The following is a 22,734-nucleotide window of genomic DNA, read 5'->3' as shown; positions in this document are numbered from 1 at the left end:
AGTTATGTGAAGGAAGGAAAATACATGGTTCTGGCACTTGGCAATCTTTTCATTCTAAATAAGACCTAGATTTGCTTGTCTCAGAGTCTTGCCACTTTTGATTTTAAGGAAAAAAAAAAAAAAAGAGCACGTGGAGCTGACCATATAGCAGCCAGCCACCCTACGAACATGATCTCATTCAATCCCAACCACCCTCTGAGATAGTATCATTATCCCCATTTTACAGATGAAAAAACCAAGGCTCAGAGAGAATAAGTGACTTGCCCACAGTCAAACAGCTGGTAAGAGGAATACCTGGGATTCAAATCCAGGCTTGTGTAACTGCAAAACCCAACATCTCATTGATCCCATGTAACAGTCTGAAGGCAGGCTTACCCAAGCCAGCAAAAGGGAGGTTAGACGAATTTGCCAGAGCTACAGTGGGGCCTGGACAAACTGTACTGTGGGCAAGATTGGGTTTAGTAACCTCAACCTTCCTTTCTCTCTGATTAGGGGTTAATTCCAGCCAATAAACCTAAATGTCATTGGATGTCCTTGAAAACATACTACTGATTTGGATATGTTTATAATCAATCATAGCTTTAAAAAAAGAGAGAGGAGAGATTTCCATGCAATGAATAACCTAGACTCCACTAAGTCATGTCCCAAATCAACCTCATTCCTAGAGGTTAATGGAGCAAACCACGCTGTCGACAGATCGACAATCAACTAGCAGACACTTCATGCAGCATGGCGGATCCCAAGAATGGCTTCAGGATGGGGTGGCCTGTGAGGCTGGACGAAAGTGCAGGAATCAGAGCGGTGGGAAAGAGAAGGACGAGGGTGTTTGGGCAGGAAAGAAAAAGGCTGCAGAAAGCTGTGGTGGAAAGGTGAAAGACTCGGTGCAAGAGAGAGCAGAAGGGTCAGGAGTCCCAGCCCAGGCATCCTTTTGTACAGCTACCTTGTCTTCTGGACACGCTACTGTGAAATAACTCCCAACAATTTTCATTTGTTGGCTCATCTCCATCATAACAGCTAACACTTGTGCTCACTGTGCAGCAAAGACAGATGTAAGCACCAGATGTACTAATGCATGTAATCTTTATAACAACACTACAAAGTGGGCACAGCGATTATCCTTTCCTTTCAGATGAGGAAACTGAGGTACAAGAGAGGCAGAGGGCCTTGCCCAAGGTCACGCAGCTATTATGTGGCAGAGCTGTTCTGAAGTCAGCAGTGTGGCCTCAGTGTCATGAAGAGCCATGCCTAACTATGTTTCTTGTAGCCCGCCTGTGCTCATTTTGCAGTGATGTTCTTCTCCAAAGCACTGTTGCTGGGATGGGTGGCGCCCAGGATAACTTTATACCAGAACGATTTCACAGTATTGTCTACAAACTGTGAAATCTGTCTATGTGGTTACCATTTTTTGAGCACCTACTACAAGCTAGCCGCTGTGCTAAGCCCTTTAAGTATATTGTCTCATTTAATCTTTGCAACATGTCCGTTTTACAGATGAGGAGGCTAATGTCTAAGTAAGTTGGCTAAAGCCACACATTCTGGGAGAGGTGAGGTTGAGATTTGAACCCAAATCCTTAGGACTCAAGAAATCACTTTGTTGAGCACTTGGTGCCATTTCTATTTTGCTCACCCGATATGTTTTTATTGAGAAATTGTCCAACGTGGAAGGGTTTACTTATATAAAAAATATACTACTGAATAGTTTCCTTGCCTTCAAAGAATTTACATAGGTACAAAATGAAGGTTTATCTGGGATGTTATACAAGTGATTTCATGGATTAGTTTGGAAAACTAGATGATACAATTTATGATGTACCAGAAATGAGGACTTAATTTAATACAACAGCAACTTAAAATAACATGTCCCATGAGTGTGGGAGAATAGACGACACCTACTCACTCACAGTTCTGCTTTAGTTAGATACTCAGTTTTGCTCAAAACGTAATTTCCTTTGAATTCCAGCCACAAGTCAACGTATGAAAAGAGAAGTCTGAGAGAAAGGAGAAGTTAAACGAGATGTTTGCACTCTGTGGGAGGTGTTTAGGAAGGGTTCTAAACACCAAATTCAGATTGCCCCAACCCTCAGCGATGAGTTGTGGCAATCTTCAGTGAAGCTACACAAAACAAAGTATGCCCCAGTTTGCGCACTGGTCATACTGAACTGGAGCTGTCGTTCAAGGTCACTCTCTTGCCTGGGTAGACTGGGAACAGTTTGACAGCAGAGACTGCCTCCTGGTCAGTTTTATACCCCAACACTCAGGACAGTGTCTGAAACACAGGAGCTGTTTTATCATGATTTGTTGAATGAACATGTCTCAAAAAGAAAGAAATTTCCTGGAAAAAGACATGTGGAAACTGAGAAATCAGGGCTCCGTATCATAGTAACTTTTGAAGTATTAGAAAAAAATTTCAATGGAGTATTCCTTTTTAGATGGTCATGTTAAATGTTTTTAAGATGTATTTATTTTTGGCTTGTAGGTAAGACCCAAGGTTTGGTAGGGCATCTGTAAACAGAAGACATAAAGGACAGAAGGGACACCAGGGTTTTTTGTTTTTGTTTTTGTTTTTGTTTTGGAATAGATGTGTAGAATCTGAGGGTTGAAAGGAATACTTAAAAAAGTATTTCGTTGAACTTTCCCGTCTGTGGCTTGCATTCCTTTTACTAAACCACTAACAAGCATGCTGTAGTACTGCTTGTGACGGGAAACTCACTAATTAAAATTTCTCCCTGAAGGTATGCAGCAAACCATTTTTTTCTGAAACCTCCACCTACTGGGCCTCCAAACAGTCTACGATAATGTTTCACACCTTTCAGGACAGTCCTCATCTGCTCTGCCTGTCCCCTTTTGGGCTAAAACCTAGCATTTCCTCCAACAATTCCCCAAGAGAGAGATGCCAACAGGCCCCGATCATCTACAGCTTTAAGGTTTCCCGAACTCAAGGTCATTCTCCAGGTGCACCTATAAGCACAGAATTACAGGCAATAGGTAGTATTTACCGGGTGTTTACTGTGTTCTAGATCTTGCCCTAAGCAATTTATATGGAGTATTTTATAAAAACACAATAACACTAAGAAATAGATAGTAGCATTATCGCCATTAGCCAGATGTAGAAAATGAGGTTTAAAAACTTGTTCCAGGTTACATTACTAGAATGTGGCAGAGCCAGGATTTGAGCCTGGGCTATTCAGCTCCAGATCCATTGTCACCTACTGGTTATGCTCCATTTAAAGTTAGAGTATTACTTTCATCACTTTAGATCTTGTGCTTCTATTTATACAGCCTGCAATGACTTGAGTTTTTTTGGCAGCCTACATCAAACTGCTGACTCACAGAGCTCCTTTTTTTTTTTTCCACATGCCTGTTTCCCCAAAATCTTCCCCAATACATTTTATACATCTTTAAAAAAAGTTACTAATAAAAAGATTATATCTTTTTCAATTTTAATTTGTGTTTCTCTGAATTCTGTTGAAGCAGTACGTTTTTATGTTTATTCACCCCAGGCTTTTCTTCTTTTGAGAATTGCCTGTTTATATTGTTTGCCCATTTAAAAAAATTGGGAGGGTTTGTATATTTCTTATAAAGGGCTTAAAAATATATTAAAAATATTAACCTTTAATTATATTATAATATATTATAAATAGCCATGCATTTATGTTTGCTTTTCAGTTGTTGCAGGGTTTTTTTTTTTTTTTTAATGTACAGAAGTTTAATTTTTTATATGGCCAAATGTCTTGTCTTTTAAGATTTCTTCTTTTGGTGTCATGCATTGTCAGACTCTTGTGCGCTAAACTATACCAGTCCCATGATAATGAGCAGTTGTTCACTGGGAAATTTTAAATCTGACTCAGCATCTGAAACCAGCCCATTGTGATATGAAAGTTTAGGTTTTGGCCTATAATGGGAGAAAACAGACATATGCCATATATATGTATGAAATCATAAAATGTATCTATTATACATCTATAAAATCATGATGTAATATGGTTTAGATGTTTTATGATTATTCATATATAACTATGATTGTGTAATATACATTATATTATATATTTATGATATATATTTATATATATATATATTTGAGCTTATATATATGGCTAGCTAAGTAGCCTAAGCATTTTGATTTAGAGTCTAGAACTACAGTTATGCAAGAACCCAAAGGAAGATGGCATCTGAGGGAAAATGGAAAGAGCATAAAATTGAGAATTAGGAGACCTGGATTTAGTCCCAATTCTGCATTAACTGGTCAGGTGTAGTAGGCCCAGTCATTTAACTGGGCCTCAACATTCTTACCTGTATGATGAGCGCGTTGGTAGATGACTCTGACTGCCTCTCTGGCCTGGATGTTCCTATGATCACACTTCCAGGTGTGCTATTGAATGAGCACCAAGGTGCCTGGGGACAGAAGGAGTAAATGCAGGCGTGGCTGAAGAGAGATGCTGTCAGTGTAGTCCAGTGAGAAGCTGCAGTAATAGCTGAGAGGAGACAGATCACACACAATTTCATCACCCTCACCTAATTAATTGCTGCCAAGCCTGGAAGAGAGTTTCCACTTTTACAATGTTCAGATTTCTTTTGTGTCACAGAATATTGGCCTCCTCACTGTGCATAACGAGCCCGAATCCCAGATGACACATTCTCTTCTGAGGAAGTTGACAGAGTCCCTAAGGCTACATTTGAATTAGGAAAGCCCAAATTCATTTTGAACAGTTGGCTCTGGAGTACCTTTATTTTAATTCTCTACAGAAGGAATGCAATGCTGGCTGACCTCTCCCAGTTCATCCCAATTCCAAGGCCAAAAGCCCTGAAAGACTGGCCATTATTAGTCTTTGAGAGACCTGAGGTAGGATATAAAGTTTTGTACTTGAAAGGCATTTTCTCCTTAATCTAGCCCAGCTTCTTACTCCTAGCTCTGTGAATATATCTTTGATTACTTTTAGTTATTTTACTTTTTTATTAAATAGACTTCCCATATTTCTCTAAAAGTATATCCCAAATTAAAAACATTTTATTTTATTTTATTTTTTTTTTTTTGAGAGATACAGAGCATGAGCAGGGGAGGGGCAGAGAGACAGGGAGACAGAATCTGAAGGGGGCTCCAGGCTCTGAGCTGTCAGCACAGAGCCTGACACACGGGCTCGAACTCAAGAACTGTGAGATCATGACCTGAGCCCAAGTTGGACACTTAACCGGCTAAGCCACCCAGGCGCCCCCCAAATTTTAATATATATTAGTGTCATGGGTTGTTCATTTATTTATTAAGTTTTCTCAATTTTTGCAAAATTTTGAACCCACAGAGAAATAGGAAAAATAGTAGGATTACCCATGTTCTTTACCTAGATTTATCAACTGTTAACACAAGGGTGCTTTTGCTCTCTCTTCCCTGCTTCTGTATCTCTGTATAAATACAGACACATATTTTTATACTGAGATACTTGTGAATAAGTTGCAGACATCATGCTACTTCACACCTAAATACTTCAACATTTATCTTCTAAGAATTAGGACATTCTCCATAGTTTTCCATTATTAGATGCACCATTTTGCACTCCTGCCAGTCATGTATGGGAGTTCCAGTTACCATCCTTTCCAAATCTTGCCCTTCTCAATCTTTTTAATTTTAGATACACTCATGGGTGTGCAGAGGTATCTCATTTGCTTTTCACCTGCATTTCCCTAGTAAAAAATGATTTTGAGCACCTTTTCAGAGGCTTTTTGGATATCCTCTTTAATAAAATGCCTCTTTTAGTCCTTTGCCAATTAAAAAAAAAAAAACAGGTCATTTGTATTTTTTTACTGATTTATAGGAGGGGCTTTTTATAATGTGAATATGAGTTTCTCTTAAATAGATGTAAAACGGACAGGCATTTGATTGACATTATTTCATGTATCGGCACAGTGTCTGGCATTGCCCATTTTTTAAAAAGAGAAATAATCTAGTGTCAGTATGGACAGTTATTCTGCCTGTGCAGAAGAGAGATAGTGTGTTCTAATAAAAAAAATTTTTTTTTTCAGTAACTAAAACAAAGGAAACACATGAACAAGCAAAATGATAGTCCCACAAGTATTTATCTTCATTGTATAAATAGTCTTCCTTTTGGGCAACTGGACCTTTATATAGAAGCTGTTAGTATTTTAAGATAAGCAGCAGGATCTGCTGGGAACTGGATGATAATTCTATTTTGTGGTGGTCATGACAAGGTGACACCATGGGTTCAAAGATGAGAGGCAAAGAACCTCTTCCTTTTCCAAAGTCCTCCCAAAATATGGACAAGAAACAGAGACTTTCTTGATGTAGTCAGAATGGTTAATTTATTGCTACAAGGGTGGTTGGCATTAACCCTAATATTTTAAATAAGGATTTTCCTAAGGCCAAATTGACGTGGGTAGTCTCACTGTATTATAGATGATTTTGCAAGTGATTTTCATACAACTTATCTATGCTCATACACAAGGCTGCTCTCTGAGTTTCTTCTTGATGTTCATATTCAGATAAAATCTGATTAGACCAAAGGATGGCAGTAACCGCAGCTAGCCAATACCATTTATGGCCTCCATGCCCATAGTCAAAACAGCTATTGGATTATGGTACCTTTCCAGTGAGTCTGGCCTCAGGCATCAGTTACTATTCAGTCTGAATTGATACTTGAGATAGAATCTATTTGCAGTCCCTAAGTGGAATGAACACAGTGGGCAGAGTTGGGAGCAGAAAATAAGGCTTTCTGTGGCTGAAATGCACAAGAAGGGGGTTAGAGAGCCATACCATATTCTCTTGGTAATGGGCCATGTGAAGCTTAAGGCCTGCCTATGGAGGTATATACATTTTATCTTCAAAAAATTTTTTTTAAAGTTTTCAGCGGAATGGCAGTCCCCTTCTCCCCTGAAGGCTGCTTTGCTACCAGCCTGGTCGTGTGACCAACGTGCATCACCTGAATCCACACTGGCCAAAACTAGGCTATTTACCAAGCTGTGCACCATCTATAGAATCATTTTAGAAGACATTGTGGCACAGCTCTTTTTGTTTCATTACAGGGAAGTGTGTTCAACACCTGGAAACCCATGTGGGTTGTATTGTTAGAAGATGGAATTGAATTCTATAAGAAGAAAAGTGACAACAGCCCCAAAGGAATGATCCCCCTGAAAGGAAGCACACTGACTAGTCCTTGTCAAGACTTTGGCAAAAGGATGGTGAGTCAACATTCCTAGCCACGATGAACACCTTGTAACACCTTGCTCTGACATTTGAGCCTGTGTGTAGCCTACAATGTGAATGGTGCTCCCTGGGTCTGTTCTTCTTACCAACCCCCATACTCAGCCCTAGGCATTTGGGTTTCTGTTGGCCAAGCACTTCCAGAATGGGGTTGACTCAACTACTGTGCTTCTAAGGGAACTCAGACCTTTGAAAGGAATCACTCCTAATGGGATGTGTTTTGATTTTTAGTTTGTGTTTAAGATCACTACGACCAAACAGCAGGACCACTTCTTCCAGGCAGCCTTCCTGGAGGAGAGAGATGCTTGGGTTCGAGACATCAAGAAGGCCATTAAATGCATTGAAGGAGGTCAGAAGTTTGCAAGGAAATCTACCAGGAGGTCCATTCGACTGCCAGAAACCGTTGACTTAGGGTGATTTTCTTTGCTTCACTCTACCCTCGTGCCCCCTTGCTATGGAAATCTCACAACAGATCCTGCTCCAAGGCTTGCTTTGGAGGCTGTATCCACTCCTCCAAGTTGATGCTGGCACTTGGTGTACTGAGATGTTTACATGAGTCTGAAGGAGTGATCATAGATTCTCCAAGGCCTAGCAGCTGAGGAGAGGAGCCTAATGCAGTATAAATTCCCTCATTTTGTGCAACCTTGGTAGAAAGAGAGACAGAGAGATAGAGAGATAGAGACAGAGAGAGAATGCATAATTGCATTTTTGAAGTAGCTATAATAAGTTAGTCTTGAAACAAAGGTTCAGGATCTCTAGATAGGCAGGAAAAGGCAAGTAAGATTTCAAGTTCAAGTTCATGCATTTACAAAGCCAGCAAGAGCCAGCCAGGGTGAACAACCATCCTGGGCAGAAGTCATTGGTGCCCTGACTTGGTTTAAATGGACTTATCTGTTGGCTGGTTTGGACTTGCAGGCGAGAGTTGTTACCTAAAGGTTTTTAGAGGCTCACAGGTAAACTCTGCCTCTGACAGGGGTTGGGAACAGGGTTTCTTCCTTCCTGAATGTTTCACATCTCCTACCACAAGAGCCTCTTTCCCTAGGAGTCTCTTCACTTCTTGCTAGTTTTGCTTTTGTGTTGGACATACGCTGAAATGGGAGCCCTGCCAGGAAGAATTCCATGTTGGTTGCTTAACATGTCCAACAAGGATTCTGTTTACAAGATGGCGAGGGTTTCTGGGAGGGGACTGAAGAAACCCCTTATGCAAACCCACCACAGGACTTGGCATATCACAGGGATCTAATAAAATTTGCGCTTTGAGCTTGGTGAGAATGAGCACCTTCTCTCACCAATAAAGCTTTTGGTAAAGACCCAAGAGGCAGTGCCTAGTCCAGCTGTAGTTGCTGGGAGGGGTTGTCAAGTGACCATGTTTCCAGCCACAGCTGTCAGTGCTATGTGGGGATGATGTTTGTGCTCCATGGAACCACAGGATACACAAAAACGGTCTTCTGTTTGTTGTCTGCAATTTCTCTGATAAGGCCATCTTTGGTTTATTACTTCAAGGCCAAAAATGAGAATTTGCCATCTCTCATAATTTTTAGAATAAGAGATAAGCTTAGCACAAATTTTCTTTCTTGGAGGCAAATATCTACAACAGATGGTCTCTTGAAGGACACTTAAAGAAGTAAGACATGAGGATTGAGGGCAATTAAAGATCTAGAATGTGTATGAACAATTGGCCCCAAGAACCTCTCCTCTTGGCACCTAACTGGGGCAACTCTATTTCAGGCGCTAAGAGTTATATCACCAAAGAGCTCAAAGAGCTTAATGTCTCTTAATGTAAGAGACATTAAATACCTTCCCAGCACATTTTGCTGAATGCTGTATAGGCCACAGAGTTAAACAAATATGAACCCAGCCCTTTAACTACTTTTGATCCAGTGGAGAGACCAGGCTCAGGGGCCACCTGAGGAGGGGGGAAACTTGTGATCATGGCAGGCCTTTCCAAGGTGGTGACTTCCAGAGAGGACTTGCCATTCTGAAAGACTCTCCACTCATCCATCTGTTTTCATGTCTGCACAGTGCCTTGTATCTGTCCATGAAAGACACTGAAAAAGGAATAAAAGAGCTGAATCTAGAGAAGGACAAGAAGATTTTTAATCACTGCTTCACAGGTAAAAGGCATGGCAGGTCTGAAATAGGGCAGCTGGGGAAGGCAACATGTAGTTCTCGCTCAGCCTTATGTGTGGGAGGGTGTATGAAGCATGGTGGGTGAATGGGGTCATAGAACTCAGGCTGGCGAACATGAGAATTGAATGTCCCCAGGGTGGAAGCAGAAGGAAAGGCAGAAAAGAACTATGCTGTTCAAGTTAAAGTTTTGGAAGTTCCAGCTAATCAGTCAAAGGGTCTCTCCACCCCTAACCCAAAATAAATGGCATTATGTTGAAACAGACACAGAGTTGAATAAGTTGATAAACAGGAATCAAGGTATACAATGTAAGATTTAAGTGACAATACTAGAGATGTGTGAGGCTGCACAGGATCCAGCATTAAGTGTCACAAATTTAGGTGGATGACATAGAGGTTAAAAACATATTCTTTGGAGCCAGACTGCCTTAGTTAACATCCTAGCTCGGCCACTTACTTGCTATAAAACCTTAGGCCAATAACTTAGCCTCTCTGTGCTTCACATTCCTTGTCTATAAAATGGCGATAATCACAGTGCACATACTTTATAGGCTCTCTGTAATATGTTTAGAAGAGTGCCTGGTATACAGTAAATATTATGTGGTGTGAGCTCTCAGGGTGGTTTTTATAATTAAGAAGTCACATGTCTGAACAGACAATTCTGAGTCCAGAAAAGAGAAAGAACTCAGGGGGCTGTTGAGACTCATAGAAGTGAGGCTTAAATTTTACTCAAAGAGTTGGGTGGCATTTCATTAAGTATGGCGAGGACAAAGTTATGAGGCAGAGATATACGGAATATGCATCCAGAAGAAGAAAATGACCAGCCTAGCAGGGCTGATGGTTCATTAAGGGGCTAAATGGGACACGCAGTTGGGAATAGGTTGTCAGAAGCTGAGCATGCTTTATTTATGGTGACAGAAAAGATCAAGAGAGAAAATCTCTGAGAAGATACAACCGATGTAGAATCTGAGGGGATATCCAATCAATAGATACTTCACAAAAACCATTCAGGACAAAGTCAGGAAGTGTGATCTGCAGTAGCAAGGTAGTGTCCCGTAGGAATCAGCCTCAGAGAGTTAAGGTTGTAGCCTGTTAACATTAGAAAAGTCAGGGCTGAAATTTGGAATCAAGATACCAGGCCATGGGCGGTAGTAAGGGAAGCTGACAAGAGGAAAGCAGGGCCTTAACTCTAGCAGGATTGATGCCACTAAGACAGAGCCTCTAGCAAAGGAGACAAGGAAGAGGTTCTGAAATAGGTCTGGGGGCAAGGTCCAGGCCATACCTGTTTCCTGTGTATGTGTTACTGAGTCCCAGAGTACAGGGCTAGAACTTCGTAAGTCCTCCCCACTGAAGGTCAGTATTAGTTCTAGAAATTCAGGTAGATCAAGTTTTTCTGTGGGAGTCAGGTGGTCTCAGTGGAGAAACAAGACTATGGCAGAGACTGGGACTCAGGCACTGCTGAAAAGTGATGGAGGACCTTGAATGTTGGACAAAAGGAAGACTGAACTTGTCTTTCAAGCTTCAGCATGCCCGGCTAAGTACATATGGACTCCAGGGTTAGAACACTTGAGTGAAGGGTCATTGCTGGTGTAACTCGGGCCTAAGGTCACTTAAATTCTCCAAGTCTCAATGTTCTTATTGTTAAATGAGGTCTGTAATTACTCCCCTAGCACTTTCATAGGGTCACTATGAGGTTTAAAAGCAGAAATGCAGTATTAATTAGTTTATCCTTCTACAAAATAAAAGTGGGCAAAAGTGTCTCATATATGATATTCATGGAAGGCTCACTAACCAATGTTTCAAAGGTAGTATATCCTATTGCTCTTGCTTTGATGACCGGGAACCTATTGCCTGTTACGTTGGCTCCCTGGTTGTCTACATTTATACAGAATATGTCATTTTTCATGTAAAGCTTCAAAGTTGTAGCCTGCTAATAATCCAGATGATGGGTCAATTCCCTTTTATCTTCTTTAAAACAATTTTTTTAATGTTTATTTTTTTTTGAGAGAGAGAGAAGGACATAGTGCAAGTGGGGGAGAGGCAGACACCGAATATGAAACAGATTCCAGGCTCTGAGCTGTCAGCACAGAGCCTGATGCTGGACTTGAGCTCACCAACTGTGAGAGCATGACCTGAGCCAAAGTCAGATGCTCAATTGACTGAGCCACCCAGGTGCCCCTTCATTGCCAGACTTCTTAGTATGCCATCTAAGCTTTCCCACTCACCCTGTGTCTTCCTCACTCTCTCTTGTGTTCTTTCACCTTCTTTCCACCAACTTTGCCCTCTGCCCCCAAAAGGGGCTGCTTCGTGCCTGTGGGCCTCTGTTCCCATGCTGCTGCTTTATCAGCCTGTGCAGGTTCCTCTTAGCCCTGTTTTATGTGCTTGGCAAACATTTTACTCATGTTTTAAGCCTGAGCCCCATGCCACTTCCCTTATGAATCTTTTCCCAACAGCGTAGACCAGCCCCCTGCCCTACCCACCCACTTCCACACCTTCTTGCAGATTTGACCTAGTAGCTCCACTGAACTGCATTGATCCATAGCAGAATGCTTGTTACAATCCTTAAGTACATCCCATCTCTCCCTTTTAGATTCCCTGAGGGGGAATCCCTAATACCCATCAAGGCACTTAGCACCTAGTAGACGCTCAATAAGTGTCAATTCATTAGTGGAGTAAATGAGTGAGTTTGTAAAACCTATTTCTCTGATGTATGGATTGCTCCTTAAGGAGCATGTAGAAGTATTTATCCTGCTGATTTCATTTTTCCTTCTTGGAATAACAGGGAAGATGAGACAAGTGAGACACTTGGGTGCTCTGGAGCTCTTCAGGGGTGACTATCAGTGGCTTGTTCTTTGGTAACTTGGTAGGGAGTGTTAACCTTCCCTCTGATGGTCCCATCCAGGCAACTGTGTCATCGACTGGCTGGTTTCCAATAAGTCTGTTCGGAATCGCCAGGAAGGCCTCATGATTGCCTCCTCACTGCTCAATGAAGGGTACCTGCAGCCTGCTGGAGAACTGTCCAAGAATGCAGTGGATGGAACTGCTGAAAATCCTTTCCTGGACAACCCTGATGCCTTCTACTACTTTGTAAGTGAGAAATGCTACCCCTTTACTCTTCCTGTGATGAGGGCTGCCCTGCGCAGATTCTAGGTTGGTTTTAGTTCATACCCACGTGTGCAAAAGAAAGGGCCCAGCCCTGTAGAGACTTGTTCACCTCTGCAATGCCTGCTATATCCACTTTAAAGAAAAATATTGTTTACTTGAATAGTTTCCTTTAAAGTGACTTTTAAAACTTTATTCTTTTTTTTTAATTTGAGAGAAAGAGAGAGAAAGAGAGAGAACACTGAAGGGGAGAGGGGCAGAGGGAGAGAGAGACAGAGAGAGACAGAAAGACAGAGAGAATCTTAAGCAGGCTCCATGCTCAGCACAGAGTCCGACATGGGGCTCAGTCTCACGAACTGTGAAATCATGACCTGAGCTGAAATCAAGAGTTGGATGCTCAACTGACTGAGACACCCAGGCACCCAAAACTTTATTCTTATTCTAAGCAATAATTAATTTATAAAAATCTATTAGGTCCTAGTACATTCCAGGCACTCTCCTAGACAGAAGAGATACAGTGGTGAAAAAAAAAAAATAATGGGCAAAAACTGCGGCCCTCAGGGAGCTTCCTTTTTAGAGGGAGATCTGTAAAATCACAATGTGCTGGTTGTATTTTTCTAAATATATATATTTTTTATTTTTTTAAATGTTTATTTGTTTTTGAGAGAGAGAGAAACAGAGTGCAAGCAGGGGGAGGGCAGAAAGAGAGGGAGACACAGAATCCGAAGCAGGCTCCAGGCTTTGAGCTATCAGCACAGAGCCCGACGTGGAGCTCAACCATGAGATCATGACCTGAGCCGAAGTCGGATGCTTAACTGACTGAGTCACCCAGGCACCCCTACAATATGCTACTCTTAACACAAAATGTGTTCATCCACGTCCCCTCCCCCAACCATCTTGTTTACCTCCATGTATGCTTACCACAGATTGGGAAATACTATATTGCACAATATGGACCTAAACTTGGGCCAAATAAGAAAACCAGCGACAGTGGATTTCTAGGGGGATTTTGGCAGTTTTGTTTCAATTTGGGGTCAGGGCATAAAAGGTAGGAAGCTATTTAAGGGAACTATCTTCTTACAAAAATGAAGTGAATATCCCCAAGAGAGTTTCATTTCACTTTGGGGGAAGTTCCACTGTCAGTATTTTCTTCTTTCTAGACCTTTGATCTGGTTGTTTATAGCCATTTAAATGTGAGATTCTAAAAATACCCACCAGAGTGGCTCTTCTTCCTTTGTATGGTTCATTACTTGCTTATAGCTGAGCAAGGCCCAGTTTGCTCTTGACCTTAGAACATGAAGCTGGACACATCATGTTCTCAGTCTTCTCAAAGTGGAAGGGGCTGAGTGGTAAAGGTCATAATGGAGATTGTGTTATGCAGTGTCTTATAAATTAGCTAACTCTACTTTCAAGGATATGGCCATGAGGTGCCAAGAGAAGGAAGGCTTTGAAGGAAGAAATGTGCTGAGCTAGACTTAGAATACAGTTTGCAGAACCCAAGAGGATGAAAGGATATTGACAAAATCACTCTTGAGTGGAGCATCTAGAAACAAGAAACAAGCATCTAGAGACAAGAAACAGGAAGAGGGGAAATGAGATAACCAAGGACAACTTTTAAAGTTTAGGTCAGGATATGAGCCACAGTAGGAAGGAGAAAAGGAAACCACCCCAGTGGCTGGAGGGGAAAGGGAGGGGAGAAGGTACAAGTAGCCATATGCCTAAGACTGGTAAAACAAACTTACTGCTTGGTTTCCCAACAGCCAGACAGCGGGTTCTTCTGTGAAGAGAATTCCAGTGATGACGATGTGATTCTGAAAGAAGAATTCAGAGGGGTCGTTATCAAGCAAGGATGTTTACTGAAACAGGTGAGTGGTCACCACTATTCTCTTCAGTCTTTTCCCCTTTACCAGTTTCTTTTAATTTCTAAATTAACCAAATAGTATTTGGTTTGTTTGGCCAATACTCAACTAGAAAATGAGCCCTGCAGAGTGAAAGACAAAAAGCTAAGTAGATGATCAAAGTGACTTTAGGACAGGAGGACTGAGGCAGGTAGAGTAGAAGATGCACCTTGAAATGGGGAAACTCTTCTTTTTTTTTTTTTTAAGTTTATTTGTGTATTTTAAGAGAGAGAGAGGGTGTAAATAGGGGAGGGAGGGAGAGAGAGAGAGAGAGAGAGACAGAGAGAGAGAATCCCAAGTAGGCTCCTCACTGTCAGTGCAGAGCCCACGAACTGTGAGATCATGACCAGAGCCGAAATCAAGAGTCAGACACTTAACCGACTGAGCCAGGCACCTGGGGAAACTCTTCTTTTATGAATATCATGGGGAAAAGAGATGTTTCAAAAAAAAATAATAATGACCTTTTCATTAGTTGGAAGAAATCAATTGTCTAAAAGGTGCCATCCAAAAGACAGAGATGTTTCACAGTAAAAGTACTTCCACTCGCCTATCCCTCCTTCTTGCAAAGTGACCAGGAAACAGGAATAGGCCACACTCAGAAGAGGAACATTACATACCATTGAAAGCAAGGAAGTCCTATTCTAGACCGTGGGTAGGTCATGGGGAGACCAAATCCAGGACATGCCTGAAGCCAACTCTGCAGGAGCTGCAGCAGACAAATGTCAGATCCAGTCAGATGGCATGCACTCAGTCCTGGGCGGGGGGGGGGGGGGGGGGGTCATATGCAGTCACCAGGTCTCCACAGTCACAGGCTACTGTCAGTCTGGGAAGCAATGGCAGGGGTGAACCGGAGAGCTCTAGTTAGTTACCAGGTGCTAAGGCACAGAATGCCAAGAGGTAAGGGAATATAAGGGCTGGGGCTAAGTGAGGAAGCCTGGGACAACACCTGGTAGAGGAAAAAGCAACAGGAAGACATGAGAATATTGGGGGTGAAAAAAATTGATACTAGCATATGGTATCATAGAAACCAAAGCTGCTTCATAAGGCCGAGGTTTTAACTTCCTTGCTGTGCTGTGATCTGTCTTAAAGGCACTGCTTAGTATATAACTGTGGGACTGAGATTTGATTTACGTCATGAGAGGACCTTGAACTTCCGAGGTGAAGAGGGAAGAACCAAAGTTGACCATATACTCACATTTAAAAAGAAGAAATTTGAACTAGTTGAGATTAGGTATAGATATATACCTAGTACTAGGGAAGGGGAGCATTAGTGTGAAACACTTACTTTAACATTAGGTTTTGAGAGAACAGGGTCCCAAAAGATAATTCTGCAAGGATTTAAAAAGAATTCACAGACTATTCTAATAACTTTATGACAGGGTGACCACTGACTAGATCAAAGGGGAAGTATAGGAGCAGGGCCAGCCTTCTATAGAGAAGGCTCTGGCAGTTGTCTGTGGCGAGAATTTGCCTATTGCAAGCTTCCTCTAGTTCTGCCAAACATCCTCATATTCCTGGTCAAAAATTTGGCTGAGGGTAATGGTTATCTGAATGTGTGTTGAAGATAATGGGGACTTGAAGTAGGCTTACTTCTGTATTTTTCCTCACCTTCCTTTAATTGGCTTTTGATAAGTGCAATTTAGTTTTAGCTGGCCCAACTGGTGTACATTTTAGTCCTCCAGGGATCTGTTAAAATTGCACCCCAGGCCAATTAAACCCGGGTCTCCGGATTTTAAAGCTCTGCAAGTGATTTTGGTGTGTGGCCAAGGCTGAGAACCACAGAGCCAGCCTTTTTCTTCAAAGCTAACTTATCCTACTACCAAAATACCACTATAATATAGTAACCCCTCTTAGCCTCCTTTTACTATGAAGAAAACAACAATCTATGTGCATTTAGAGATTTTGTTTTTTTTACAATATTCTTTCCTCTAATTTTTGGCAGGAGTGAGAGGGAAAAGAAACCTCTTCTATTTTGATTGATGGCCCCCTTTAATGTTTCCAATCTCTCAGCTCAGTGGTTTATAACCCTGGTTCATATCACAATCACCTGAAGGAATTAAAAAAATTTCTCCAAGTGTCACAAAGCTAAACCACTCTGTGTCTGCTGCTGGGAGTTAGCAGGGTTAATGTGTGTAGAAGGCTTATCATGAAAAAGGGCACCTGGGTCCCACACCTCACAGGCGGGAAGTAGCTGTGTTCAACTGGAGGCCAGTCCTTCCCCCCCCACCCAATTCTTCCCACTTCTCCCATCCCAGAGAAAATAATTCTACTTGGGGGATGTAGTAAATTTGAGGATAAATGATAGTGAATTATATTTAATATAATCCCTTTTTAAATAGTTCCTTCTGTTATGACAATGAACAAAATATCTGGTTTCAAAACTATGTATAGATTTTTTGATAAGGAGGGACAATATATCATATGTTTTTCTCATATCTTCTGCAGAGCTCAGCATTCTTCTTGGTCTATAATAGATAATAAACATTTGTAGAGAGAATTAAATTGAATATAAGTGGCTGGCAGATCAGCAACAATTCTTAGAAACCCCGGGCATGCACACATTCCTTAAAATCCCCCAGGAAATACTCATTACATGAAGGATGGCCAGAGACCCACTTACTAACATTAAGCTTTTCAGTGAGTCACATTGTGATGTCAATGAGAGCTTAAAGGCAATAGGTAGTTGACCAGGGTTGGCTGATTTCACCTCTTCCTATTATCTTCCCCTTCCACTGATTCACAAGAACTTGTTATTCACCCAGTAATTGCATGAGAGATCATGAAATGTGTGTTCACAGGTCAGAAAGAAATGGTGTAAGGCAAAAGCTTTAGCATCTTATTACCTAAGGCAAAGAACAAGAATTCGTAAAAAGAATTTTAGAAATTGATACAGAAGCCATTCTAGATATGACATAACAGATAGAAATATTGTCTGTTCTCCCATATGACTCTATAGGATTCCTGGCTCCATCCTTCAAGCAAGTAAAAGCCTCTTTGGAGATGAGCTCCTTGGCCAATATAACTTAGACTCATTCTTGAAAGCTCCCTTTAAACTCCTTAGACTTGGCATCATGAAGGAGACACTGTTTGCTAAAATCATAAATGTTTCATTTTTTTCTATAGGAGCACAGTAAAAAGTATTGGAAAATTTATATATGTGCTTGTCAATATATGGTGCTTTAGAATTAAATGATATGCTTCACATTGGCACGACAGAAACTGTATATCGTCTAATATACACTTTTTTTTTCTTCTGGAGATATTTAAGTCATTTGAATTTTCTGGAGGAAATAATGAAATTAGGTTTACCACGACATTAAAAAAAATTATTATAAGCTGATTGAAGAAACTGTATAATTCAAGGAAATTACAAGCAGATATATGGCAGCTTCCAGGGTGAGATTTTATGTATCAGGCATAGGGCTGGGCTTTGGAGGAACAAAGGTCAACAAAACATAAATCCTGCCCTACAAACCCACAGTCTGGATGGTGTCATTCTTTGGGAAAGCCCAGTTCCTATGTGTTTTGATCATGTCTGTCACAGTGACTATTCCTTCCCGCTTCCATTGCTGCTACCTGATGTTAGTTCCTAATAATTCTGTGCTTAGATTGTTGCAATAATTTCCTAATGAGCTTCTTTTTACCTTAGTATCTTCTCCCTGGCTTATCTTTAACCTAGCCAGCTGGTCCATCCTACATGTGGTCGCCATATTAATCTTCCTAAAATGTGATTGTAATCTTTTCACCTCTGACTCAGAAGCCATCAGCAACAACCCCCACCTTTTAAGTCTCTTTCCACTTTCCCAAACATGTCTCATGAACCCTGCATTCTAGCCAGACTGGTCTTATTCATTAATGTCTGCATATGCCTTGTGTATTCCCATTGCTGCTTTTTTGTTGTCAAGTCTTTCCACCCACCTCTTTCCCATCCATCTGTCTCCTGTGTGCCCTCTGTGGTTAAGTGCAGAGGCTCTCTTTGACATCCCAAACCTACAGTAACATATCCCACATTTAATTCCCTTGAAATCTGTTATCTATACCAATTACTTGATTTGGACATTTGCTGTTTTATATTTCCACATAGACTGTAAACTCTAGCTCTAAAGAGTAGAGCTATGTCTTAACCTCTTTATATCCTCCATGTTACCTAACAACCATGTAGGTACATTGTATAAAATATTGTCTTATGTAATACTAAACCTGGAAGGCAGTCTTAGAAATAATTAATCCATAATTTCATAACATCCAAACTATTCACTGGCCGTAGTGCTATCTCCCTGACAAAGACCTGGGTTGGGACCTCGTTTTCCTGAAGTTGGTATTTCATCTTTTTCTTTTTTCAGTTCAACAAAGCTTACTATGTAGATACTATATGTACAGAGTGATGCTAAGAACTCACCATGCCTCTTTTTATGTTGATCTTGGATAAAGGGGCACAGGAGGAAAAACTGGAAAGTGAGGAAGTTCATTCTGAGAGAAGACCCTGCCTACCTGCACTACTATGACCCTGCTGGGGTGAGATCCTGTGGTCAACACATCTATTGCACTCAGACCTCCACTGCATCTGCTATCTGGGCTTTCCATTCTCCTTTCTGCTCTGTTTATATCCCCATTTCCTCTTTACCCTCCCACTTCTTTTTCTCCTGCTCTCCTCTACCTTTTCCTCTCCCCTCTTAACTGCAAAGATCTGCAGTCTTAGGCTTTGAGGCCAGCACAAGCTCAGGGATGAAAGAAAATATCGCTATATTGTTATTCATTTGTTTTTGTTTGCCCTGATCTGATACTTTCAGAGGGACTCAACCGGTCCAATTCATTGCTCTTGGTTTAATATGAAAAACAGTGATAATTCCTCCTCTGGGCCAATTTGGATGAGAGCACTGTTTCAGTCCAGCCATTTGGGCTGTTGTTTATTCAGAAGAGGGCCTTTTCCTTAATAAAAGGAGTCAACTCTAAACCGTAAAGACAAACCCATCTGGGTTGGATCCTCAGACCCTGCTTACAGTGCAGGGCTTACCGACCCTGCTTACAGTGCAGGAAGGGGTTTTCTTTAGTCTCCTTCTACTCTTACCCATTTGGGGTGCCCTAATCTACACCAGAGTGAGTCTGTACGGCTTTTGTACCAACAGGATAAGGTATGTTCATGCATTGTACATTGGAAACATAACATGAGGGCTCCTCTCTTCTCTAGGGGGAAGATCCCCTGGGAGCAATTCACTTGAGAGGCTGTGTAGTGACTTCAGTGGAGAGCAACCCAGATGGTAAGAATGAATTTTTGTTTGAGAGAGGTTATTCAGGCTTCCTTTCCACACCTGGGCATCCTGAGCCAACAACAATCAATAACTGACTTAATCAATCAGGCTAAGCATGAATGGATTTCTGTCTGGAAACCTGGGAGAAAACAAGAGTTATTTTCTCCCAGATGCTGCCCTGTCTCTCTGGGCCTTGGAGAGGAGGAGTGGCTTTGTGGATGACTTGAGCAAATCCTTGAGCAATGCTGAGAAAAATCTTCCCCTTGGAACTGGCTTGGATGGAGAGACTTGTTACCTCCTGATGCTTGTAATTGAGCTGTGGCACTCCTTAAAGGGGGACCTTTTACATATCCAGACCAGGAAATCTCCCACAGCAAAAGGAACATTTGTGCAGTGAGACAGTGCAGTGAGTGGAAAGTTCACTTGACTTGCAGTTATGTCTGTGCTAGTCGGTTAGTGGCATGGTCTAGGGTGAACCACCTAATGAATCTGGGCCTTAGCTCCTCCTCTGGAGTGAGGGGTTGCACCAGTGACCTCTGGGTCCTAGATCACAAGTCTATGATGTGGTGAATGGAATAGCCATGCTGGTGTTGACCGACTTCACAGATGCAGAAATGAGGGGTATCACTGGGGAGATGTGGTTTAGACATCCCAACCCTGGTTTTGCCATGTCATTTTGGGTTTATGATGTTATAAAGGCTGATGGGAAAACACTACAGCTGCAAAAGCTTAGACTTTTGACTACTCCTGTATCTGCTCATTGTCTTCTTCTTATGGAATTACGATTTTTGATTTGAGGTGGATGTTTTAAGTCTTGTCGCGCTATTGGCCAGTTAACTGCCTTTCGATCTTTCAACAGACTCTAACTTAGCCCCTGATAAAAACAAGTTCAAGCTTGTATTTTTTACCGGAAGTGGGTCTGGATTTTTGTTTTTATTTTTAATTTTAATATATTAGGGTCAGTCCTCGGCTTATATTATGAGCACAGGAAAAGTACTCATTGGGCTCTCGTAGAGGTACTCATTCATTGGTATGCAAAAGTAGGAAATTTAGTTTGCTCATAAACTGTAAAAGAAACTGTAAACTGTCGAGTATTTTACTTATTTCGTAAACACACACTCATACCACACACAGTCATACTATGTACCTATCTATATACATACCATATCTATCTAGCTATCTATATATAGTATTAGTATACTGTAGTATAGTATATATACATACTCTATGTATGTATGATTATACAATAAAGATATATGATCATACAATGATGATAAGTTTGAAAGCCACAGATTTAATTTTCTTAGAATACTAAAAAAATAAAAATTTCATTCCTTGCAAAAGGAGGGTGACTGGGCAGCGTCTCTGCATGTGCTTTGTCGCTCACTTTCTTTTTCACCAGGCAGGAAAAGCGAAGAAGAAAACCTCTTTGAGATCATCACAGCTGATGAAGTTCATTATTTCTTGCAAGCGGCCACTGCCAAGGAGCGCACCGAGTGGATCAAAGCCATCCAGGTGGCCTCTCGGACTGGGAAGTGAGGATGTTTCTGCAGCCCATCATCACTCTCCCAAGGGAACCCCGTGGATAAGCTTGGCCTAGGACGTGTCCACTTCTGGCAACAGACTGATGATAAAGGACTCAGGGCTGGGAAATTTTTGTCTGCAGTGGTTCTGAATAGAACTAACCACATGCCACGTCCTGTTCACTTGCACCAATCGCATTGCTTTCTGAAACCTCTCTGTGTCCCACCACGCAGATATAATAAGCTGTGTGGCATGGCTTCCCTGCTTAATCTCTCCAGGCCTGAGCTTAAAAACCAAAAGCCCTGTGATTCTAATACCCATGGAAGTGAAGTGTGTCTAGTTGTCCGGCTAGTGTCCCTGCTAGGCTCAGCCCTGGCCTTCAGAACCTGAGATATTCTGCTCTTTAAAACTGTTCCCAATCTATACTTAAAAGACTAGGCATAAACCTCCTTTGTTCTTGTTCACCACCTTCTCTTGCTCTTGGCCATTAGATTGTGTATCAGAATGAAGGAGGACTTTCTTCTTCCTTCCTCACTCTAACCAGAAACTTCCTGAAAACCAGTGCCACAGTGCTGTCTTTTAGGTTGAAGCCTTCTATCACTTACTTATCACATAGCCTGGAGAGTTATACCTTCTGAGAAAATGACCCAAGGAAGCCAGGAGTAGCTGAGGGTCTTTTCCATGCCCAGAAGCCACCCAGAGCAGGTATATTCTACTCCCACCCGATGCTGACCTGAGATGGGTGTATTTTTGTCCCTTCCCAGAGCATTTCTCTACCATTGGCTGTAACTGAGGTTGGGGGTGGGGGGGGGGGGCTCCAAATCTTTGAGATTCTCTTTCGTTTGAATATTTGCAGAAAATAGTAGCCAGATGGGTTCCCTCCATGGGTTCTCTCCATGGGTGAGGGGTCTGGAGGCTGGCTAGCTAATGTATAGCCTCCAGTTCTAGAGGCTGCAGGGACTGGACCAAAGGCTGGAAGATTGGATGATGGGCTTATACAAAGATAACATTGAAAGGACTTAACTCTAGACACAGCTCACTGAGGTGGCCATCAACATTGTGGAGCACCTTTAATTCTCCAGTTAATGATATTGTGGTAATACCTGAGCTTTAGACACAAGCTGTAGCTGCTCCTGCTTGGCCTCCATGGGGCCTTATGAACCCATTACCAACCCGAGTGATCTGATCTAGATTCAAATTGAGTACCTGTTTCAACTTTTGACCCTGTCCACCAATTAGGGATTCTAACCCTAAAGTGAGAAAAACAAAAACAGAAACAAAAACAAAAACAAAAAACCCCCAAACAGGTGTATATGTGAAGGTGCATTTTCCAACTTCAGATTTCTAACTTTAAGGCTATAGTGAGAAAAGAAGAGCAGAAAATTCTTTTTGATTTTATCAACTCCTCTCTTTCCCTCCCCCAATTCCACATAATATTCTTGAGGTTATTTCTACTCCTGAATGGTTTTATCAACGGCCTAGAGGTAAAAGGCTATCTTTTCTCCAATTCTTTAGTAAGCTGTCTTTTTAGAACATGCACAGTTTTTCTATATTCAGTATTAAAAGTATTTATTGATATGGAGTCAACTTTATGTTTTGAAACAAACATGACCATGTTTAACATCTC

General features: G+C 41.5%; 1 protein-coding gene and 1 long non-coding RNA gene across 2 annotated transcripts in view; one reads left to right on the top strand and one right to left on the bottom strand.

The window, feature by feature from the left end:
• Positions 1–14,252, bottom strand: part of LOC121019074 (uncharacterized) — a 19,550-nt gene extending 5,298 nt beyond the window's left edge. Inside the window, exons 1-2 of the long non-coding RNA XR_005785430.1 lie at positions 14,179–14,252; positions 4,291–4,472 (exon numbers count right to left, since the gene is read on the bottom strand). This is a non-coding gene — a long non-coding RNA (uncharacterized LOC121019074). The remainder of the gene's footprint in view (positions 1–4,290; positions 4,473–14,178) is intronic.
• Positions 1–22,734, top strand: part of PLEK (pleckstrin) — a 25,579-nt gene extending 2,845 nt beyond the window's left edge. The window contains exons 2-9 of the mRNA XM_040458215.1: positions 7,030–7,185; positions 7,439–7,620; positions 9,230–9,321; positions 12,237–12,421; positions 14,197–14,301; positions 18,766–18,849; positions 19,523–19,592; positions 20,986–22,734. Coding sequence (XP_040314149.1) covers positions 7,030–7,185; positions 7,439–7,620; positions 9,230–9,321; positions 12,237–12,421; positions 14,197–14,301; positions 18,766–18,849; positions 19,523–19,592; positions 20,986–21,122 — 1,011 coding nt within the window. The 3' untranslated portion in view covers positions 21,123–22,734. The remainder of the gene's footprint in view (positions 1–7,029; positions 7,186–7,438; positions 7,621–9,229; positions 9,322–12,236; positions 12,422–14,196; positions 14,302–18,765; positions 18,850–19,522; positions 19,593–20,985) is intronic.

The sequence above is a fragment of the Herpailurus yagouaroundi genome, unplaced genomic scaffold (assembly GCF_014898765.1).
Source record: "Herpailurus yagouaroundi ecotype Mexico unplaced genomic scaffold, PumYag 221, whole genome shotgun sequence".
In the NCBI taxonomy this organism is placed as follows: Eukaryota; Metazoa; Chordata; class Mammalia; order Carnivora; family Felidae; genus Herpailurus; species Herpailurus yagouaroundi.
This window is presented reverse-complemented; position numbering and strand designations above follow the sequence as displayed.